This window comes from Tachyglossus aculeatus, chromosome 6 (assembly GCF_015852505.1).
Source record: "Tachyglossus aculeatus isolate mTacAcu1 chromosome 6, mTacAcu1.pri, whole genome shotgun sequence".
NCBI classification, from domain to species: Eukaryota; Metazoa; Chordata; class Mammalia; order Monotremata; family Tachyglossidae; genus Tachyglossus; species Tachyglossus aculeatus.
Window position 1 is genome coordinate 57,594,651 of NC_052071.1, and position 22,734 is coordinate 57,617,384.

General features: G+C 42.3%; 1 protein-coding gene across 1 annotated transcript in view; it reads right to left on the minus strand.

The window, feature by feature from the left end:
• The window catches only part of KLHL4 (kelch like family member 4), a 183,451-nt gene that overhangs the window by 45,971 nt on the left and 114,746 nt on the right, over positions 1 to 22,734 (minus strand). Inside the window, exons 2-3 of the mRNA XM_038748011.1 lie at positions 4,588 to 4,761; positions 1,923 to 2,059 (exon numbers count right to left, since the gene is read on the minus strand). Coding sequence (XP_038603939.1) covers positions 1,923 to 2,059; positions 4,588 to 4,730 — 280 coding nt within the window. The 5' untranslated portion in view covers positions 4,731 to 4,761. The remainder of the gene's footprint in view (positions 1 to 1,922; positions 2,060 to 4,587; positions 4,762 to 22,734) is intronic.

The following is a 22,734-nucleotide window of genomic DNA, read 5'->3' on the forward strand; positions in this document are numbered from 1 at the left end:
GTACAGGTCAGGAAATTGGTTGACTTCCTTTATCTTTTCTTTTTTTTCTCTTATAAACTCGACAAGTTCCAGAGTCTCGGGGTGACTCTGATCACGATCAAGGGCCAGAGGCATGTTGAAATATTTACACGTGAAAACAGGAAGGAGTGCCCCCTTGAAAGCAACTTGCAGTAGTTAGAACTGTTTGGTCAGCTGTGTCCTATTTCAGCTCCTTGCAAGAAGCATACCTAAAGTAGGTCTGACTTTAATCAAATGATAACCTCTCTGGGCCTTGGTTTCCTAACATGTAAAACAGGGATAAGATACTTGCTCTCCCTGCCTCTGAGAGTTAATTAATTCATTCATTCAGTTGTGTTTACTGAGTGCTTACTGCTGGCAAGGCAGCATACTCAGCATATGGGAGAATACAGTATAACAATAAGCACTTTCCCTGCCCACAATAAGCTTACAGTCTAGAGATGGAGACAGATATTGATATAAATAAACAAATAATGAATAAATAAATAACTGCTCTATACATAAGTGTCGTGGAGCTGGGAGGGGTGCTGAGTGAAGGGAACTATTCAGGGTGACACAGATGAGGAGAGGAGGGTTTAGTCTTCTTCCTCCCTTGTACATCAGAGCCTGAGTCCAATCTGACTATCTGGTGTCTGCCCCAGCACTTATCTACAGCACTAGCCCTCATTCATTCAATCATATTTAATGAGCACTTACTGTGTGCAGAGCACTGTACAGTCCATTCAATTTGTGATGACAACTCCAAGTATAAATGTATGTACTTAAGGAAGCGATCAATCTTTCGAATTAATTGAGAGCTTACCGTATGCAGAGCCCTATTCAAAGCGTTTGGGAGAATATGACATAGTCTATCTATTTATTCTATTTATTTTACTTGTACATATTTACTATTCTAATTATTTTGTTAATGATGTGCATTTAGATTTAATTGCATTTGTTCTGATGACTTGACACCTGTCTACGTGTTTTGTTTTGTTGTCTGTCTCCCCCTTCCAGATTGTGAGCCCATTGTTGGGTAGGGACCATCTCTATATGTTGCCGGCTTGTACTTCTCAAGCGCTTAGTACGTTGCTCTGCACACAGAAAGCGGTCAATAAATATGATTGAATGAATGAACATAGCAATATAACAGCTGAATTCCCTGCCCAAAGTGAGCTTACAGAATGAGCTGGGAAATGGCAGTACTTTCCATTTGAATCTCTCCACACGACCTACTCAGAAGATTAATTTAGTTGGCATTCCTTCCTCTCTTTCAGGAAATTTTACCGACCAGAGCGAGGTCAGTGCCCACCCTTTATTTCTAGGCTGTGAACTCATTGTGAGCCAGGAACACAACTACCAACTAGATTGGTTGGAGAAACAGCGTGGCTCAGTGGAAGGAGCACGGGTTTGGGAGTCAGAGGTCAGGGGTTCAAATCCCGGTTCCACCAGTTGTCAGCTGTCTGACTTTGGGCAAGTCACTTAGCTCCTCTGTGCCTCAGTTACCTCAACTGTAAAATGGGGATAAAGACTGTGAGCCCCCCATGGGACAAGCCAATCACCTTGTAACCTCCCCAGCACTTAGAACAGTGTTTTGCACACAGTAAGCACTTAATAATTGCTATTATTATTATTATTGTACTATACTCTCCGAAGAACTTAGGACAGCATCCTGCATATTCATTCATTCAGTTGTATTTATTAAGGGCTTACTGTGTGCAGAGCACTGTACAAAGCGCTTGGGAAGTATAAGTCGGCAACATATCAAGACTGTCTCTACCCAACAATGGGCTCACAGTCTAGAAGGGGGAGACAGTAAGCGCTCAATAAGTACCATTGATTGATTGATCAATACAGACTGGGCATTTGCCCATCTGAAACACGATCACCTGTCTCCTTAGAGTAATTTTGCAGACCCCTCTTACCTGTATAGGCATAGTGCACCAGTGCCTTGAGAGCATCAGGGTCCACGCCTTCCATCTTGATCTCTTTTTGTTTGGCCTCACGCACATCATTGGTGAACATTGCGGCAAAGTAGTCAGACACGGCACTGAGAACGAGCCTTAATGAATGAAGAGGGGTTTCAGGAGAACGTCGGTTAGTCTGGAATTCTCTCTCTCTCCCTCTCCCTCTCCCTCTCCCTCTCCCTCTCCTCACCGATTACTGAATGAACCTGTTCCCGGTCGATGGGTGACAGAGCCCCACCTGGGGCAACCTGATTAGCATCTATCTATCCCAGAGCTTAGACCAGTGCTCGTCAGATAGTAAGTGCTTAACAAATACCATAATTAATTAACAAGAGAAGCAGCATCGCCTAATGGTTAAAGGATGGGCTAGTAAATCAGAACAACCTATGTTCTATACCACCTCTGTTATTTGTCTGCTGTGTGATCTTGGGCAAATCACTTAAATTATCTGTAAATTCACTGCGTTACCTCCTATGTACAATAGGGATTAAGACTGTGAGCCCCATGTGGGACATGGATTCTGTCCAACCTGATTAAATTGTACTATTATATTGTACTACCTGATTGTAGTACAGTGTCTGGCACATAGCAAACGCTTAACAAATACAATTTTAAAAAGACGTATGTGGAAAAGAGCTAATGTTTGATTGGCCAAGCAAGTGATGCAGTGACACTGGGGGTTAGATAGAAGTGGGACTGAGGCTGCAGAACAATTAGATCTAAAGTAGTGTTTCTGCAGTTGCAAATCACAAACAAACAAGGGTCCTGCCATGAACCAACAGTTGGTTAATAAACGAATAAAATATTTCTTCACCCAGTTGGCGATGAGCTCTAGAAGTCAGAGCCACAGGAAGCTGGGCAGACTGAGAATACCAGAACGATCAAGGTGGACTTAGATCAGTTCATGGGTGGGTGGGCCATAATTGGCTTTCCTGGGTGAATATTGGTCTGATTCGTTTGAGACACATGGTCATAAACTCCTCGAGGGCAAAACAAATCACTACTTATTCTATCATATTCTTCCAATAATGATAATTATAGCACTTGTTTAAGCAATTACTATGTGCCAGGCCCTGTTCTAAGCACTGGGGTGGATGCAATTAAATTGGGTTGAACATAGCCCCTGTCCAGCATAGGGCTCACAGTCTTAATCCCCATTTTATAGATGAGGTAAATGAGGCCCAGAGAAGTGAAGTGACTTGCCCAAAGCCACAGAGCAGACAAGTGGCAGAGCCATGACCTTCTGATTCCCAAGACTGTGTTCTATTCACTACTCCATGCCGCTTCCCGTTTTTGTGTTTAGCGTTTAGTACAGTGCTCTGCACCCAGTTAGTACTCAACAAATGCCATTGATTAATTGACTGATTTGTTCTTGCGTAAAATTATGACTATGAATGGAAAAACAGATGGACAAGAACAGACGGGTGGAGGTAAGGTAACTTAAGGTTAGTGGGATTTCTTTCACCCCTTTTTCCAGCTGTGGAGGCAGAGGAGGAAATACAGGGATCATCTTTTTCCTCTCCCTCCTAAAATAATAGTGATAATTGTGGTGGCGGTTAAGCATTTGCTGTGCGCCAAGCACTGTATTAAGCACTGGCACAGACACAAGATCTTCTAAACTGTGAGCCCACTGTTGGGTAGGAACCATCTCTATATGTTGCCAACTTGTACTTCCCAAGCGATTACTACAGTTCTCTGCATACAGTAAGCACTCAATAAATACGATTGAATGAATGAATGAATGACAGTATTCAATCCCCATTTTTCAAAAGAGGAAAATGAGGTCCAGAAAAGTTAAGTGACTTACCCAAGGTCACCCAAACAGGCATGTGGTTGGTGGGGTCAAGATACAAACCCAGCTCCCAGACCCATTATCTTCTCTTATAATAATAATAATAATAATGAAGGCATTTGTTAAGCGCTTAATATGTGCAAAGCACTGTTCTAAGTGCTGGGGGGGATACAGGAGAAGCAGCGTGGCTCGGTGGATAGAGCCCGGGCTTTGGAGTCAGAAGTCATGGGTTCAAATCCCGGCTCTGCCAATTGTCAGCTGTGTGACTTTGGGCAAGTCACTTAACTTCTCTGGGCCTCAGTTACCTCATCAGTAAAATGGGGACGAAGACTGTGAGCCTCACGTGGGACAACTTGATCACCTTGTAACTTCCCCAGTGCGTAGAACAGTGCTTTGCACATAGTAAGTGCTTAATAAATACCACTATTATTATTATTATTATTATACAAGGTGATCAGGTTGTCCCACGTGGGGCTCACAGTCATCATCCCCATTTTCCAGATGAGGGAACTGAGGCTCAGAGAAGTGAAGTGACTTGCCCACAGCAGACATGTGGCGGAGCCGGGATACGAACCCATGGCCTCGGACTCCAAAGCCCGGGCTCTTTCCACTGAGCCACGCTGCTTCTCTGAACCTTAACAGTCCATCTCCGCCCAATAGATTTCAACTCCTTGAGAGCAGGGAGCGTGTCTACTAATTCCACCGGACTATACCAAGTGCTTAGTACAGTGCTCAGCGTCGTTTAGGCACTCAATCACCACTGTTGATGACCGGTTGAATATCAGATGGTTAAGTGGGCTCCCCTGGGTGGCTCAGAAGCCTGTCCGTTACCTGTGGGCTGGGATTTTGTGGTCTCCGGCAATGAGGAGCACATCACAGAGCTGCTTCTGCTGGAGGTAGCTCTCCATCTTGCGGAACGTCTGTTCTGCGTGGTTGATGGAGTGAAAGAACTCGTCGGAGCCATTGCCCTTCATTCCCTGAGGGGAGCAGCTACCTGGGGATGAGCTGGAAGATGAGAGACAGGCAGTGAGATTGGAAATAATACGTCATTCATTGAATTGTATTTATCATCATCATCAATCATATTTACTGAGCGCTTACTATGTGCAGAGCACTGTACCAAGCACTTGGGAAGTACAAATTGGCAACATATAGAGACAGTCCCTACCCAACAGTGGGCTCACAGTCTAAAAGGGGGAGACAGAGAACAAAACCAAACATACTAGCAAAATAAAATAAATAGAATAGATATGTACAAGTAAAATAAATTAATAGAGTAATAAATATGTACAAACATATATACATATATACAGGTGCTGTGGGGAAGGGAAGGAGGTAAGATGGGGGGATGGAGAGGGGGACGAGGGGGAGAGGAAGGAAGGGGCTCAGTCTGGGAAGGCCTCCTGGAGGAGGTGAGCTCTCAGCAGGGCCTTGAAGGGAGCGCTTACGGTGTGCAGAGCACTGTACTAAGCGTCGTGCTTGCCAGAGCGAGAAGTCATAAATCCCTTCATGGCCTTCTATCAATATTAACTGCCCCTGCTTTCAGGTGCTGTTATATTTAGATTTTTTTCAATTAAAACTTTAATTAATACAGAAGATGAGGTAGGATCAAGATGTAGCAAAGTTATGCAGTATTAGCGTGGCTCGGTGGAAAGAGCACGAACTTTGGAGTCAGAGGTCATGGGTTCAAATCCTGACTCCGCCACATGTCTGCTGTGTGACCTTGGGCAAGTCACTTAACTTCTCTGAGCCTCGGTTACCTCATCTGTAAATGAAGATTGACTGTGAGCCCCACGTGGGACAACCTGATCATGTTGTATCCCCCCAGCGCTTAGAACAGTGCTTTGCACATAGTAAGCACTTAACAAATGCCATTATTATTATTATTATTATTATTATTAGACTCAAGCAGTACTTTGTTTATTCATTGTTCATGGTGGTTCTTAAGCACTTACTACGTGCCATTCATTCATTCAGTCTTTCAGTCATATTTAGTGAGTGCTTACTGGGTGCAGAACATTGTACTAAGCGCTTGGGAGAGTATGATGCAACAGTAAACAGATGCATTCCCTGGCTGTAAAGAGCAGACACTGTATTAAGTGTTGGGTGGATGAAGCAGCATGACTCAGTGACAAGAGCACAGGCTTGGGAGTCAGAGGTCATGGGTTCAAATCCCGGCTCTGCCACTTGTCAGCTGTGTGACTTCGGGCAAGTCACTTCACTTCTCTGTGCCTCAGTTACCTCATCTGTAAAATGGGGATGAAGACTGTGAGCCCCCCGTGGGACAACCTGATCACCTCATATCCTCCCCAGCGCTTAGAACAGTGCTTTGCACATAGTGAGTGCTTTACAAAGCCATCATTATTATTACACAATAATATAAGCTGGTGAGAGGAGCAGCATGACAGGGGATAGAGCAGAGGCTTGGGAATCAGAAGGTCACGAGTTCTAATCCCCGCTCTACCACTTGTCTGCTGTGTGACCTTGGCCAAGTCCCTTTACTTCTCTGAGCCTCATTTACCTCATCTGTAAAATGGGGATTGAGAATGTGAGCCCCATATGGGACAGGCTGTCCAACCAAATATGCTTGTATCTACCCGCATGCTTAGAACAGTGCCCGGCACATAGTAAGCTCATAACAAATGTCATTATAATAATTCCATAATAAGATAATTGAGTTATACACAGTCCTCATCCTCCATAGGAATCACTGTCTCCATCTCCATTTCACAGATAAGGTAACTGAGGCACAGGGAATTGTATATATATATATATATATATATATATTTCTACAGATTTATTACTCTGTTTTAGTTGTACATATTTACTAGTCTATTTATTTTGTTAATGATGTGCATATAGCTTTAATTCTATTTGTTCTGATGATTTTGACACCTGTCTATATAATAATAATAATAATAATAATAATAATAATGGTATTTGTTAAGCACTTACTATGTGCAAAGCACTGTTCTAAGCGCTGGGAAGGTTACAAGGTGATCAGGTTGTCCCACGGGGGGCTCACTACTTTAATCCCATTTTCCAGATGAGGTAACTGAAGCACAGAGAAGTGAATTGACTTGCCCAAAGTCACACAGCTGACAGTTGGCAGAACCGGGATATGAACCCATGACCTCTGAATCCAAAGTCCATGCTCTCTCCACTGAGCCATGCTGATTCTCCATGTTTTGCTTTGTTGCCTGTCTCCCCCATCTAGACTGTGAGCCTGTTGTTGGGTAGGGACCGTCTCTATATGTTACTGACTTGTGCTTCCCAAGCACTTAGTACAGTGCTCGACCTTGGACAAATCACTTCACTTCTCTGTGCCTCAGTTCCCCCTTCTCTAAAATGGGGATGAAGACTGTGAGCCCCACGTGGGACAACCTGATCGTCTTGTATCTTCCCCAGTGCTTAGAACAGTGCTTTGCGCATAGTGAGTGCTTAACAAATGCCATAACCATCATCATCACATAGTAAGCGCTCAATAAATATGATTGAATGAATGAATGAATAAGGGAAAGATCACAGGCCTGAGTCGGAAGACCTGACTTCCGATCCTGGCTCTGCCACATGACTGCTGTGTGACTTTGGGCAAGTCACTTAAATAATCTGTGGCTCAGATTCCTCATCTGTGAAATGGGGTTTCCCTACCTGTTTTCCCACCCACTTTTTTATGGTACTTGTTAAGCACTTGCTGCATGCCAAGCACTGTACTAAACTCTGGTAAGTGGGCGTGGAATGTAACTGTTTATTGTTGTATTGTACTCTTCCAAGCGCTTAGTACAGTGCACAGCATGGAGTATCTACAAACTACATGCGATTAAATGAATGAATGAAAATGAATCTCGTTAGACACAGTCGTTGTCCCACTTGGGGCTCACAGTCTAAATAGTAGGAATTAGAATTTAATCTCCATTTTACAGATGAGGTAACTGAGACCCAGAGAAGTTAAGTGAATTGCCCAAGGTGAGCCAGCAGACGTGGTGGATCTGGGATTATAACCCAGGTCCTTTGACTCCTAGCCCCTTGCGCTTTCCACTACAACTTGTGGTGTCTCAGCTTTTTATTCGTTTGTTCATTCATCATCATCATCATCAATCGTATTTATGGAGCGCTTACTATGTGCAGAGCACTGTACTAAGCACTTGGAAAATACAATTCAGCAACAAATAGAGATAATCCCTGCCGACAACAGGCTCACTATCTAGAAGACTTGTTTTCTTTTTTAAACTGGAAGGCTTATGTGGGAGAGGTACTGGGTCTAACTGCGTAATCTTGTATCAACCCTAGCTTTTAGAAAACCCGCTTGGCTCTTAATTAATACTTACTAAATGATCATCATCATTATTGTCATTAATATTGTTATGTTTGTAAGTGGGTGTTTAGCACAGAATTCTGGGGTGGTAGGTTGGGGGGATAAGCAAGAGAAAAGATGTTTGAGAAGGCAAGCATCCAAGATAAATAGCATCATTTCAGCCCTTCTGAAGTAATCTAAATAATGAATTCGCATTTCAAGGGTGGTTCTCAAATGCAGTTTGGTTAATGATTGTTCTGAGCCTGGTGATGTTTGTCAATGAAAACTTAGGTTGTACTTAACTTTCTGATTAGAAATATAACTTTGAGTTTCAGTGTAGAAACTTGTGCATTGAAACATCAGTCAACAGTTAATATTTCTTGGGTGTATACTGTGGACAGAGCACTTGGAAGAGAGAGTCCAGTAGAATTAGAAGGCTTGATCCTTGCCCTCAACGATCTTCTAGAGGGGACTCAAGCACTAAAATAAAGTATTTATGAGAGGAAGCGATACAGGATCAAAATATGAATATAAGTGCTACAGAAGAGCAGACTCTAGATTATCCAGTCGACCACTAAGCAGTAATAGCGTTCATTAAAACACTTTCAAATATGTGAAGAAGTGTACTAAGAGAAAAAGAACCCAGAGATATTCATTTTGATAAGGTCCTTAGCTCAAAGAGAGAGCTCACCATTAAAGTGAAGAGAACGGATCCAGAGGGAAAACGTGGCAGAACTTAAACCCATTATCTTTCCCTTTCCATTTGTCTTTATGAACATCAGGATTGGCATATTTCATATCAAAGGCTCCCACAAATCACAATGACCTATTTGCTTTTGTGTAACAAAAGAAGATGTGTGTACATTTTCCCCTACAGCATCAGTAATTGTTGGATCTAAATAAAGAGGCACCATGATGTAGTGGAAAGAGCATGGGCCTGGGAGAAAGAGGACCTGGGTTCTAATTCTAATCGGCCAATTCCTTGCTGTGTAACCTTGGGCAAGTCACTTGACTTCTTTGTGTCTCAGTTTCCTCAACTGTAAAACAGGGATTAAATACCTGCTCTCCCTCCCACTTAGAATGTGAGCCCCAGAGAGACAGGAACCATGTCTGACCTAATTGTACCTATCCTAGTGCTTTGAACAGTGTTTAATACATAGTAAGCTCTTCACAAATACCACCTCCCCCCAAAAAATAGATGAAAGATCTTTGGAAAATGTTTCAGATGTCCTTTCCTCTGGGGACCACCACCAGACCAGGGGCAGGATCTGGCTGAAGAGAATTATTTTAGAGATATCCCAACACCACAATCCTCTGTTTGAAAATGGAACAGGGTTCTCTATGGTTCAGACTGTTAACTCTTTACCTTTAGGCTTATTTTCAGTACATAGAGTTGGAGATTAGCCATTTCCACTGAGAGGTAAGGGATGCAAGAGGGTTCTTGTTCTGGATGTTTTTTGGTAGAAAACTTTAATTGCTCTAATATCATTGACTGGACCTGTCACTGAAATGATGGACTTCTGTGCTAAGTGTCAAGCAAAAACCAAAATGACACCCTTTTGCATAATGATGTTTAAGGGGCTAGTATGATCCCTTTAGACTGTAAGCTCATTGTGGGCAGGGAATGTCTATTTATTGTTATATTGTACTCTTCCAAGTGCTTTGTCCAGTGATAATAATAATAATAATAATAATAATAATACTGGCATTTATTAAGCACTTACTATGTGCAAAGCACTGTTCTAAGCACTGGGGAGGTTACAAGGCGATCAGGTTGTCCCACAGGGGGCTCACAGTCTTCATCCCCTCTGTACAGATGAGGAAACTGAGGCACAGAGAAGTTAAGTGACTTGCCCAAAGTCACACAGCTGACAATTGGTAGAGCTGGAATTCGAACCCACAGCCTCCTTTAATTCCAAAGCCCGTGATCTTTCCACTGAGCCATGCTGCTTCTCTGATCCTCACATAGTAAGCACTCAAAAATATCATTGAGTGAATAATGAATGAATGAATGAAAGTTTAAAACAGACCAACAAGTCTGTCAGATAACCAAGGTTCTAATTCCAGCTCCACCACTTGTCTGCTTTGTGACCTTGGGCGAGTCATGTAACATCTCCATGCCTCAGTTTCCCCAACAGCAATAAATGAGGATTCAATGCCTGTTCTCCCTCTTAACTGACTGTGAGCCCCATGTGGGACTGTAACCAGCCTGATTAACTTGAATCTTTCACAGCACTGAGAAAAGTGATTGACAATTATACGATTGACATAAATACAATTGAATGAATGAATTTAGTGAGCACTTAACAAATACCATCAAAAAAAGACTGATTTCTCATATGCAAGAATTATGACCGGTTACCTTCATTCACAAAGATACTATTTAGAGTTTTGAAAGAACACCGGTATGCAAGAAAACAGGACCAATAAAGTCTTGAAATGAGCATAATACAACTCTCATCTGAGAAATTAACTTAAGCATTGGAAACATCTTTCTAGTATTGATGGGTTAAACCCCAAAGGGAGAGAGGCAATCAATTTAGAATCTTCACATTTGTGGTAGAATGTCCATAATGCTATCTTCTGTTTCTTGGATTAAAGGGTGTCTTGCTGCTTCCCAACATCCTAATTGCCCATCGAAATAATTCAAGGAATTTAGAATTTTGGGTGTGGTTCACAGTTTATGACTCATTTTTTTCTGACCTGTGTTTTGTAGATGAAAAGTCTCTCTGATACCCACACCCCCATCCAACCTGACCCTGTTTCCACTAATTATTCACAGTTTTACAGTATCCAGTGAGGTGGCAGATTTTGCTCTTCTCCCCTCCAAATCCTCCTTCTAAAAGAAAGTGGGTTTAACATTTTGCCTCCCAAAGATGCTAAAATTCTTGCTCTACCATAGCTGATTCATTGTATTATTTGAAACAGTTATAAAGGGGCTTGTTACCTCAAGAGCTCTGTTTGGGAATTGAGCAGGGCCACTGTCTTGACATCCTCTCAGCAAAGTTCACAGATGATCACTGACCATTACTCCATTACATCACATTTTTCTTCATTTTTTCTACATATATATATATATATATATATATAATATAAGTAAAATATATGATGGATATAATTCTATTCAAACAGCATGGCCGGATGGAGAGAGCATGGGCCTGGGTTCTAATACCAGCTCCACCACTGATCTGCTTGTGACCTTGGGCAAGTCATTTCTCTTTGCTTCAGTTCCCTCTTCTGCAAAATGGGGATTCAATTCCTGTTCTCCCTCCTACTTTGACTGTGAACCCCATGTGGAACCTGATACTCTTGTATCTGTCCCAGCACTTAGTACAGTGCTTGGCATATAATCAGTGCTTGACAAATACCACTATTATTAAACAATCAATGTATCACTCGATTGTATCTATTGAGCACTTACTGTGTACTAAACGTGGGAGAGGACAATTTAACAGAGTTGACTGATACATGCCTTGTCCACAGTGAGCTTACAGTCTAGATGGGTATACAGACATTAATATAAGTGAATAAATTACAGATATGTACATATGTTCTATGGTGTTGAGGGAGGGGTGAGTAAAAGGAATGAAATATTCCTTATGAAATTCCTTATGAAATATTCCATATTCATTCATTCTCCCCATTCTAGACTGTGAGCCCATTGTTGGTTAGGGACCATCTCTATATGTTGCCAACTTGTACTTCCCAAGAACTTAGTACAGTGCTCTGCACACAGTAAGTGCTCAATAAATACGATTGAATGAATGAATAAATGAAAAGGTGAAAATCCAAGTTCAGGGGTGACACAGAAGACAGTGGGAGATGAGGAAATCTGGACTTAATTGGGGACGGCCTTTTGGAAGAGCTATGCCTTTAATGAGGCTTTGAAGGTGGGGAGAGTGATGATGATGATGATAATGATGATGATGATGATGATTACTGATAAATATTGTCTCCCCATCGATTTATTTCCAAGGGCTGTGGTCAAGTTCCCTAGGCAAGCTGTACTGCCCATCCACCACAGCCTTACAAGGAGCAGGGCTGCAAGGCCCAGTGGAAAGACTATGTGCCCAGAATCAGAGGACCTGAGTTCTAATCCTAAAGGAGTTGAGATAAATGTTTCCACCACTTGTGAACTTGGGCAGTCACTTAACTGCCCTGTGCCTCAGTTTTTTCACCTGTAAAATGAGAGTAAGATACTAGCTCTCCAAACTTGGGTCTCACCCTCCGACCAGGGACTGCATCTAGTCTGATGGCCTTGCTAACCCATTTGCTATATAATATAGCTATAATTCTATTTGTTCTGATGATTTTGACACCTGTCTATGTGTTTTGTTTTGTTGTCTGTCTCTCCTTTCTAGACTGTGAGCCCACTGTTGGGTAGGGACCGTCTCTATATGTTGCCGACTTGTACTTCCCAAGCGCTTAGTATAGTGCTCTGCATACAGTAAGTGCTCAATAAATACAATTGAATGAATGAATGAATTTACTTAGCACATAGTAATGGCTTAAGAAATACCGTGACCATGATTATGTAACCGCTGCAAGATTGTACCAGACATTCTTTTATAGTATTTTTTAAGCGCTTACTATATGCCAGGCACTGTTCTAAGCAATGGGGTAATCAGGATGAACTCAATCCATTGCTCGTATGGGGCTCACAGTCCCAAATCTTATTTTACAGATGAAATAACTGAGGCCTAGAGAAATTAAGTCACATGCTTAAGGTCACAAGTGGTGGAGACATCTATCTTGATTCCCTTAATGATAGATTCTTATCACCGGTGGCATGTTATTTCTAGAATAAAAGTCAGTGTGGAAAACACCGATTGTAAGAGATCAAACCCTGACCTCCTGCCGAGTGGCCTGATGTATATTCAAGAGGGATTCACTTCCTTCGGGAACAAAGGCAGAGACAATCCCGATTGTTGTGTGAATCGTTTTCTTCCCCCGTGGAAAAGATAGAAATCAGTCTTGGTTAAAAATACACAATGTGCCTCTGGTGGGCCTCCATGCTGGGGCTGGGAGTCGGGGAAGCACCTTGGTCTGTGTTTTTAGACAGTAAATGGTGAAGAGGTTGGTTCCTGCCCATCCTACTTCTGTTCCAAGCCACTTGAAGAGGTCAGAAGTTCCTCAGAAGAAGCAGAGCCAGAAGGGAAGATGAGAAGAAGGGGCAGGAGGGGAGGAGAGAGGGCAAGCTGGGGTATAAGCCAGAAAGAGGAGCGTATGGGTAAAAATAGCTTGTGGGAACCTTGAGCTAATCAGAGATTTTGCATTTCACTGGCCTGAAGTGTAAGGTTTGGGGATTCTCTATATGTTGCCAACTTGTACTTCCCAAGTGCTTAGTACAGTGCTCTGCACACAGTAAGTGCTCAATAAATACGACTGAATGAATTATGTTTCATTCATTGAATTGGCTGATCATCTATGGGGTACAGCTACGGGGTATGTCACCCCACCTCAAAAATCTCCAGTGGTTGCCTATCAACCTTCATATGAAGCAAAAACTCCTCACTATTGGCTTCAAAGCTCTCCACCACCTCACCCCCCTCCTACCTCACCTCACTTCTCTCCTTCTCCAGCCCAGCCCACAAACTCTGCTTCTCTGCTGCTGCTAATCTCCTCACTGGGTCTTGTTCTCACCTGTCCCACCTTCGACCCCTGGTCCACATCCTCCCCCTGGCCTGGAATGCCCTCCCTCCTCACATCCACCAAACTAACTCTCTTCTCCCCTCCAAAGCCCTACTGAGAGCTCACCTCCACCAGGAGGCCTTCCCAGACTGAGCCCCCCTTTTCCTCTCCTCCTCCTCCCCCCCACCCCATCATCCCTAATCTCTCCCTCTGCTCTACCCCCTTCCCCACCCCACAGCACTGGTGTATATTTGTATGCATTTATTATTCTATTCATTTTCTTAATGATGTGCATATATCTATAATTCTGTTTATCTATTTGGGTGCTATTGATGTTTATCTACTTGTTTTTTTGTCTGTTTCCCCCTTCTAGACTGTGAGCCTGTTGTTGGGTAAGGATTGTCTCTGTTGCCAAATTGTCCTTTCCAAGCACTTAGTACAGTGCTCTGCACAGAGTAAGCACTGAATAAGTGCCATTGAGTGAATGAATGAATGCTCTAAATGCTTCGGGAACATATGGAAAAATGTACAGGGAAGATCTGTTTTCATACTCCACGTGTCAGGCCCCCTCAGAATTCCCCTCACAATCCCCCTCCCCAAGACCCAATCCCCTATTCCTCCCTCTGGCCATCCCTAAGGGGCTTTGTCCCTAGGGAAGTAGTATGACCTAGTGGAAAGAGCACAGGCCTGAGAGTCAGAGGACCTGGGTTCTAATCCTGGCTTAGGCACAGAGAAGTGAAGTGACTTGCCCAAGATCACACAGCAGACAAGTGACAAGTCAGGGTTAGAACCCAGGTCCTTCTAACTCACACAGCGATGCTCTATCCACTAGGCCATGTTGCTTCTCTTCTGATAATAGTACTAATAATAAAATAATAATAATAATAATAATAATGTCCACATGATTGTAAGCTTTACTAGTGTAAGTTTCTCCACAAGTGTGTAAGCTCTCTGGAGGCTCTATAAGGGCCATGCAACTAAAAAAAATTAAAAAAAAGGATTCTCTCTGGAAACCTCATCCGAATACTTATTAAGAGTCTGGTAATGCCTAGATGTATATGCTTTCCATGTCATCATTTAGATTTAGGATCATGTCTATGTGGAATTCTGTTCTCATTAGCTAGATGAGATGGTACTATCACCAGAATCAAAATGCTTTTATCGAGACACCTGAAAATGATTTGTAATTGCATTTAATATTTCATCGTCTGTGCTCATTTTTGCTGCTTCTCTCAATGATCGTTGTTGGAAATGGGATTTAAAATAACATGTTAACCAATTAAATAAACTCATCTGTCTTATTTTGTCAGTGCTGTTCAGTCAGGTAGAGAAAAGTGCCATATTCATCTGCGGTATTCATTTTCAGTAATTTTTCAATTAAACAGCTCCCACTGAGCTGAAAGAAATGTGTCAGGTATAATATGTGGCTAGGATTCCTTTCTTTAATCCGATATTCAGAAACGTCTTCCATTGTTCTAACAAAAAAAAAAATTTCAGTAACAGTAATACTATAAATTATTAAGTGCCTACTGCTTGCAAAGAATTGTATTAAGCACTGGGAAAAATACATAGTAATAATAATAAAGATGGTATTTGCTAATCAAATCAATCAATCAATCATATTTATTGATCTCTTACTGTGTGCAGAGCACTGTACTAAGCACTTGGAAAGTACAAGTTGGCAACATATAGAGACGGTCCCTACCCACCAGTGGGCTCACAGTCTAGAAGGGGGAGACATACAACAAAACAAAACATGGAGACAGGTGTGAATACCATTAAAATAGATATTTAGAATTATAGATTGAGTCATTCAATCATATTTATTGAGCACTTACTGTGTGCAGAGCACTGTACTAAGCACTTGGGAAGGACAAGTCGGCAACAAATAGAGACGGTCCCTATCCAACAACGGGTTACAAGCAGGCAGGTTTCTTCTCTCCCCGTAAAATTTATCTCCAACTCCAACTCCAACTCCAGAGCCAAGAAAAAGCACAAGATGAAGGTGGATTTTTCTCTCTCTAGACTCTGAACTCCTTGTGGGTAGGGAACATGTTGTATTGTGTGCTGTTGCATTGCACTTTCCCAAGCACTTAGTACAGTCCTCTGCACTCAGTAAATAATCAATATTATTGGAGATTGACAGAGCAGAGCCCATTACCCTTGGATTAGGGGAGAGTACTGGAAGTTTTGGCTGAGTGCAATCTCCCATTCTCATTTCTGAAGTGTCAGGACTGAGTTTCTTACATCATTCCCGATGGGAGAGTCCATCATCATCATTCACTCCATCATCCAGAACCTATTCTAAATTTTATGCCCCTGAAACAATGGGAGCTAACCCTGTTTGATAAAGAATGATGAGTCCAGGGTAATGATACTGATTCAAGGGCAAGTCTTGTTCTCCTCACTCCTTTGTAACTGCTGTTTTGGGGGGATTTTTTGAATGAAAAGATAATGAAAAGGTAAATACTAAAGATTGAACCCTGCCTTTTCCAAAGAATAAAAAAGGCAGCATGGTCTACTGGAAAGAGTATTAGTCTGGGAGTCTGGCCACCTGGGTTCTAGTCTCAGCTCTGTCATAATAATAATAATAATAATGGCATTTTATTAAGCACTTACTATGTGCAAAGCACTGTTCTAAGCACTGGGGAGTTTACAAGGTGATCAGGTTGTCCCAAGGGGGGTTCACAGTCTTAATCCCCATTTCACAGATGAGGTAACTGAGGCACAGAGAAGTTAAGTGACTTGCCCAAAATCACACAGCTGACAAGTGGCAGAGCCGGGATTTGAACCTATGACCTCTGACTCCAATGCCCGGGCTCTTTCCACTGAGCCACGCTGTTTCCCATAGATTCGTGGTGTGCCCTTGGGTGAGTTACTTAACTCTCTGGGCCTCAATTTCTCATCTTTGAAACTGGTTTAAAATACTTGCTTACATCCAAGTTTTAATAGGAAACCTGAAGCTTTGGTTTATTTGTTTTTTTCAGAAGCAGGCATACACAAAAACACACATACACACATGTACACCAAATTAAATTGATTTTATTGGATGAAAATGAGGATCATAATGCCACGTTTTAGTACTGTAGTACTGAATGCCACATTCAGATAGAAAAAGTTGAACATGGGCATCTTTGCAAACAAGAGAACAATTTTAAGCTTAGATTGCTACGCATGGATTTTTTTCTGTTTTCAGTGCAGGGCTCTGTATACAGTAATAATAATAATAATGATAATAATTTTGGTATTAAGTGCTTACTATGCGCAAAGCACTGTTCTAAGCGCTGGGGAGGATACAAGGTGATCAGGTTGTCCCATGTAGGGCTCACAGTCTTAACCCCCATTTTAGACACTTACTTCTTGGAGTCATTTTCCTCATCTATAAAATGGGGATAAGAGGCTGGGTCTTCCTACTTCTTAGACTGGGAGTCCTGGGTGGGGCAAAGACTGTATCCCAACCGATTGTGTTTATCATATAATAACTTTGGAAAATAAATGTCATATTAATAAGTAATGCTAGTTTTATGAATTCCCATTAGGCTCAACTTTGTTTTAGAAGTTTCATTCCTAGGAGTGGCCCATCTCTACTTATGTCAAATCATATTGGGTTATGACCATTTAAGCAACTTAGAAGAGTTTGACTAAGTTACTGAACCTATAGCAGTAAACTTGGCTGATGGTTAATGCTGATTTATTCATTCATTCATTCAATCATATTTCTTTCGCGCTTACTGTGTGCAGAGCACTGTACTAAGCACTTGGGAAGTATAAGTTGGCAACACATAGAGACGGTTCTTACCCAACAATGGGCTCACAGTCTAGAAGGGGCCACAATTCTGTGGTTCCAAAGAGGATTGTAGCCTGGGTGGATTTACATAATTAAACAAGTTCTCAAGGTTTTGCTCAAAACCTCATCATAAGCCCCCTAAAGCATCAGAATACAAGTAACGAATTGCTGCAAATAGATCAGAAGCAAGGTTTTTTTTTTTTTTTTTTCAGGTGTGGAACACTGCAGTTTGCAATGAATGTTTCTGAAGTGTCCTGGGGTTCTAAGATCTGGCTGAGGTCAGTACAAGAGATATATCCCCACTGCTTTTCAATCTGCCCTATTGGCTTTTAGTTTATAAGTGTTTGACTAAGCTACTAAACCTATAACAGTTAGCTGAGCTGGTAGTCAATGTTGATTTATCATTGAAGCCGCAACTCTATGCTTCCAAAAAAGATTGCAGGCTAAGTGGATTTTTTCTCACAGTTTTCATCAAAACCTCACTGTAAGCTCCTGAAACATCAGAATACAAATAATGAACTGCTGCAAACAGATCATAAACAAGGTGATTTTTTTTCAGGTGTGAGAAGCCCTGGTTTGCAGTATATGTTTCTGAAGTGTCCTGGAGTTACAAGGTCTGACTGAGGTCAGTACAAGAGATATTTCCCTGCTGCTTTTCAATCTGCCTTATTGGCTGTTAGTTTAGCCTTTACCTCAGAGAAGGAGAATTGTCAGTTAAGTGCTGGAAGATTTGGAGGCGTTCTTTCCCCTGTCCTTTGGTCACAGAGGATCAGAATGGATGTTTAAAATACACTTTTTTGGTTTGTTTTTGAGGGGAGGTGAATCAGCAATTCCTTGATTTATTTCAGTTCAGAAATAAGACAGTCTGGCAAGAACAGATGGAGAGTGGAAAGGGGAAAGAGGGTGAGTCTGAAATAGCTAACCAAACAAAGGAGCCGTTCAATTTCGATAGAGTGTCAACTCCTTAATATCCAGGAATATATGCTACTTAAATTGAAACAGAGAACTCCCTGAGGGGATCGGGAGAGCAATTTCATTCACCTTTTATGGGTTTTATGAGACTTCTTGGACTAGAGTTTCAGGGGACACAAGGCAAAATAGTTCTGGTTCTTGGCTTGGATTCTGCTAAACTTCTACTGGGTTCAGTTGTACGTCCCCTGCTTAATCTCTAAGCAAAAATTAGAGGTAAGACTCTTTATGCATTTTGGAAACTACTCGAATGTAGTACTCTGAGTTCCCAGACTAAATAAGGGAAATGGCACAATTCACTATTTGATTCTCAGATAGAAGGTCACAGCCAAAGCAGTGGTGGCTGAAAGGTTGGTGTTGTCATTCATTTTAGAATAAACACATAGCTTTCCTTCTGGAATCTGGTAAGAAGAGGAAGGTGTTAGGTAAACTCAACTTCATTCTGCCTGCCTAGTGGGCTTGCAAGATATCAGGGTGGCCTGAAGGAAATGGCATCAGACGGTGAGTCCGGAGGCTTGGGTTCCAATCCCGGCTCTGCCACTGGCTGGCTCTGTGACCTTGGGAAAGTTACTTTACCTCACAAGGCCCTGATTCCCTCATCTGGGGAACAAGATGCTTGTCTGGCTGCCCTCTTAGACTGTGAACCCCAGGTGTGATTTGCATTTCTCCCAGCTCTTAACATAAACACTGATTTTTTAAATATTTTTTATATATTCATATTTATCATTAAAAAAAAAAGGCATGGACTTCCTGCTTCCTTAAGGGGAGGAAGACTTTCATGAAAGGCTCATTCTCACTCTCATTCACCCCTCACATCCAAGCTGTCACCAAAACCTGCCGGTCTCAGCTCCGCAACATTGCCAAGATCCGCCCTTTCCTCTCCATCCATACCACTACCCTGCTCATTCAAGGTCTCATCCTATCCTGTCTGGACTACTGCACCAGCTTTCTCTCTGATCTCCCATCCTCATGTCTCTCTCCACTTCAATCCATACTTCATGCTGCTGCCCGGATTATCTTTGTCCAGAAACGCTCTGGACATATCACTCCCCTCCTCAAAAATCTCCAGTGGCTACCAATCAATTTGCACATCAGGCAGAAACTTCTCACCCTGGGCTTCAAGGCTGTCCATCCCCTCGCCCCCTCCTACCTCACCTCCCTTCTCTCCTTCTCCAGCCCAGCCCGCACCCTCCGCTCCTCCGCCGCTAATCTCCTCACTGTACCTCGTTCTCGCCTGTCCTGCCATCGACCCCCAGCTCACGTCATCCCCCAGGCCTGGAATGCCCTCCCTCTGCCCATCCGCCAAGCTAGCTCTCTTCCTCCCTTCAAGGCCCTGCTGAGAGCTCACCTCCTCCAGGAGGCCTTCCCAGACTGAGCCCCTTCCTTCCTCTCCCCCTCGTCCCCCTCTCCATCCCCCCATCTTACCTCCTTCCCTTCCCCACAGCACCTGTATATATGTATATATGTTTGTACATATTTATTACTCTATTTATTTATTTATTTATTTATTTTACTTGTACATATCTATTCTATTTATTTTATTTTGTTAGTATGTTTGGTTTTGTTCTCTGTCTCCCCCTTTTAGACTGTGAGCCCACTGTTGGGTAGGGACTGTCTCTACATGTTGCCAATTTGTACTTCCCAAGCGCTTAGTACAGTGCTCTGCACACAGTAAGCGCTCAATAAATACGATTGATTGATTGATTGATTGATTGATCCTCATTTTACAGATGAGGGAACTGAGGCCCAGAGAAGTTAAGTGACTTGCCCAAAGTCACACAGCTGACAATTGGTGGAGCCAGGATTTGAACCCATGACTTCTGACTCCAAAGCCCAGGCTCTTTCCACTGAGCCACGCTGCTTCTCAACCTTTTCTTCCTCCCATCCACATTTTATTCTGCCTGTCTTGCCTGCTAGATTGAAAGCTCCTGGAGGACAGGTATCATGTCTACATATGTTACTGTACTCTCCAAAGTGTTTTATAACAGTACTCAGCATATATATGCTCAAATAATATTATTTATTGTTTGGGCCTTTGCCTTACCCCTCAGTGACTGAGGACCTGCAAAGGAAAGGGAATTAAGAGAATAATAATAATGGTATCATGCATTTATTATGTGCTGGCATAAATACGAGTAATCAGATCAGACACAGCCTCTGTCCCCACATGGGGCTAACAGTCTAGAGTGGAGAACAGGTTTTAAATCTCCATTTTACTGATGAGAAAGCTGAGGCCCAGAGAAGTTAAGTGACTTGCCCATGGTCCCACAGCATATAAGTGGAAGAGTAAGGATCAGAACCCACCAGGTCCCCTGTCTCCTCTAAGTTGTTTTAACATTCCAGAATTCAACTAGCAGCTATTGAGCAGTTTAGAAGGGACACCTGTATTTTATTTTAGGAAAAATGGTCCACAACAGTCTTCCAGAATCTAGGACTGTGCCGATTAAAGCAGGAATTTTGACTTGACTAATTATCAGCTACACATTTCTAGGCTGTTAGCCTGTTGTTGGGAAGGGACCGTCTCTATATGTTGCCAACTTGTACTTCCCAAGCGCTTAGTACAGTGCTCTGCACACAGTAAGTGCTCAATAAATATGATTTAATGAATGAATGAATTAATTAAATAATTAACTGTGAGAGCAAGTTAAGATCAAATGCATCCATAATAGTTTCTTGACCCATTGTGGGTTTTCAGTAACTCTGACTTAGTTCTTTTTCCCGAGTGAAGCAATGAAGCCAACCTGCAGCCCAAAAAATAAAAGCGGGTGCCATTGAATGGCCCAGAAACTCTTCTTTGGGGAGCAGGGGGAATAACTAGCAACTTCACACCAGGGACAACCACTTCCTATAATGGAGATGAAATGGGTATTTCTAGCTGGTTAGCAATGTTACTTGCAGCTAAACTGTAATATTCTCACAGATTAATTTGTCCCTGAAGTGAGTTCACCATCCAGTCAGAATGAATCTAGATTCTCATCCACTTAATAGAACATTTGACACTTGGCAAGCTGAGTAAATTGAATACAGGAAGAAGAATGGGGATCCAGGCACCATGCGGAAGAGGAAAAACAATTTATTCTTCTGAAGAGTCTGTCTTGCAAGCTTCAAAGCTGAACCTTTTGGTGACTATAACAATGATCTATTGCCCTCCTCTCTCAGAGGACTGACAAGAGGAGTAGGAAAATGGATTCCACTGCGTTTGCTACAGTGGAAAAAGTTCATTCATTCATTCAATCGTATTTATTGAGCACTTACTGTGTGCAGAGCACTGTGCTAAGTGCTTGGGAAGTACAAATGCAAAAAGTGCATTGCCAATTCGCCATGAACTTGCTTGTGTTGGTGCCTGCTTAAAATACAGTCACGTGCAATTTGGGAAGTAATAATGGTAATAATTACAGTATTTTTTAAGGGCTTACTATGTGCCAGGCACTGTACTAAGCACTGGGATGAGGACAAGCAAATTGGTCTGACACAGTCCCTGTCCCAGGCGAAGCTCACGGTTTCAGTCCCCATTTTATAGATGAGGTTACTGAGGCACAGAGTAGTGCAATGACTTGCCCACGTAGTTCTTGCAAGAGCAACTGAGCAGTGGAAAGATGTGATTTTTAGGAAGGTTTGAAAGGTGGGGAGAGTGGTAGTCTGTTGGATATGAAGGGGGAGAGAATTCCAGGCCAGAGGGAGGATGTGAGCAAGGAGGGATAATAATAATAATAATAATAATAATAATAATAATAATAATAATAATAATAATAACAATAATGACATTTATTAAGCACTTACTATGTGCAAAGTACTGTTCTAAGCACTGGGGAGGTTACAAGGTGATTAGATTGTCCCTTGTGGGTCTCACGGTCTTAATCCCCATTTTACAGATGAGGTAACTGAGGCACAGATAAGTTAAGTGACTTGCCCAAAGTCACACAGCTGACAATTGGCGGAGCTGGTATTTGAACCCATGACCTCTGACTCCAAAGCCCATGCTCTTTCCACTGAGCCACGGAATGGTGTGAGAGATGAGATAGAGGCACAGTAAGTAGGCTGATGTTGGATTGAGGGGTGCCAGCTGAGTTATAGTAGGGGATGAGCAATATCAATCAATCAGTGGTATTCATTGAGCACTTAATGTGGGCAAAATACTGTACTAAATACTAAGGAGAGTGCAGTAGAGTTGATAGGCCTGATCCCTGCCCCCCAGGAACTTACAGTCTAGAGGGGTATACAGACATTACAATGAAATACAAATGGATACATTGATAAGTGCTGTGTGGGGTGAAAATCAAAGTGTTTAAGGGGTACA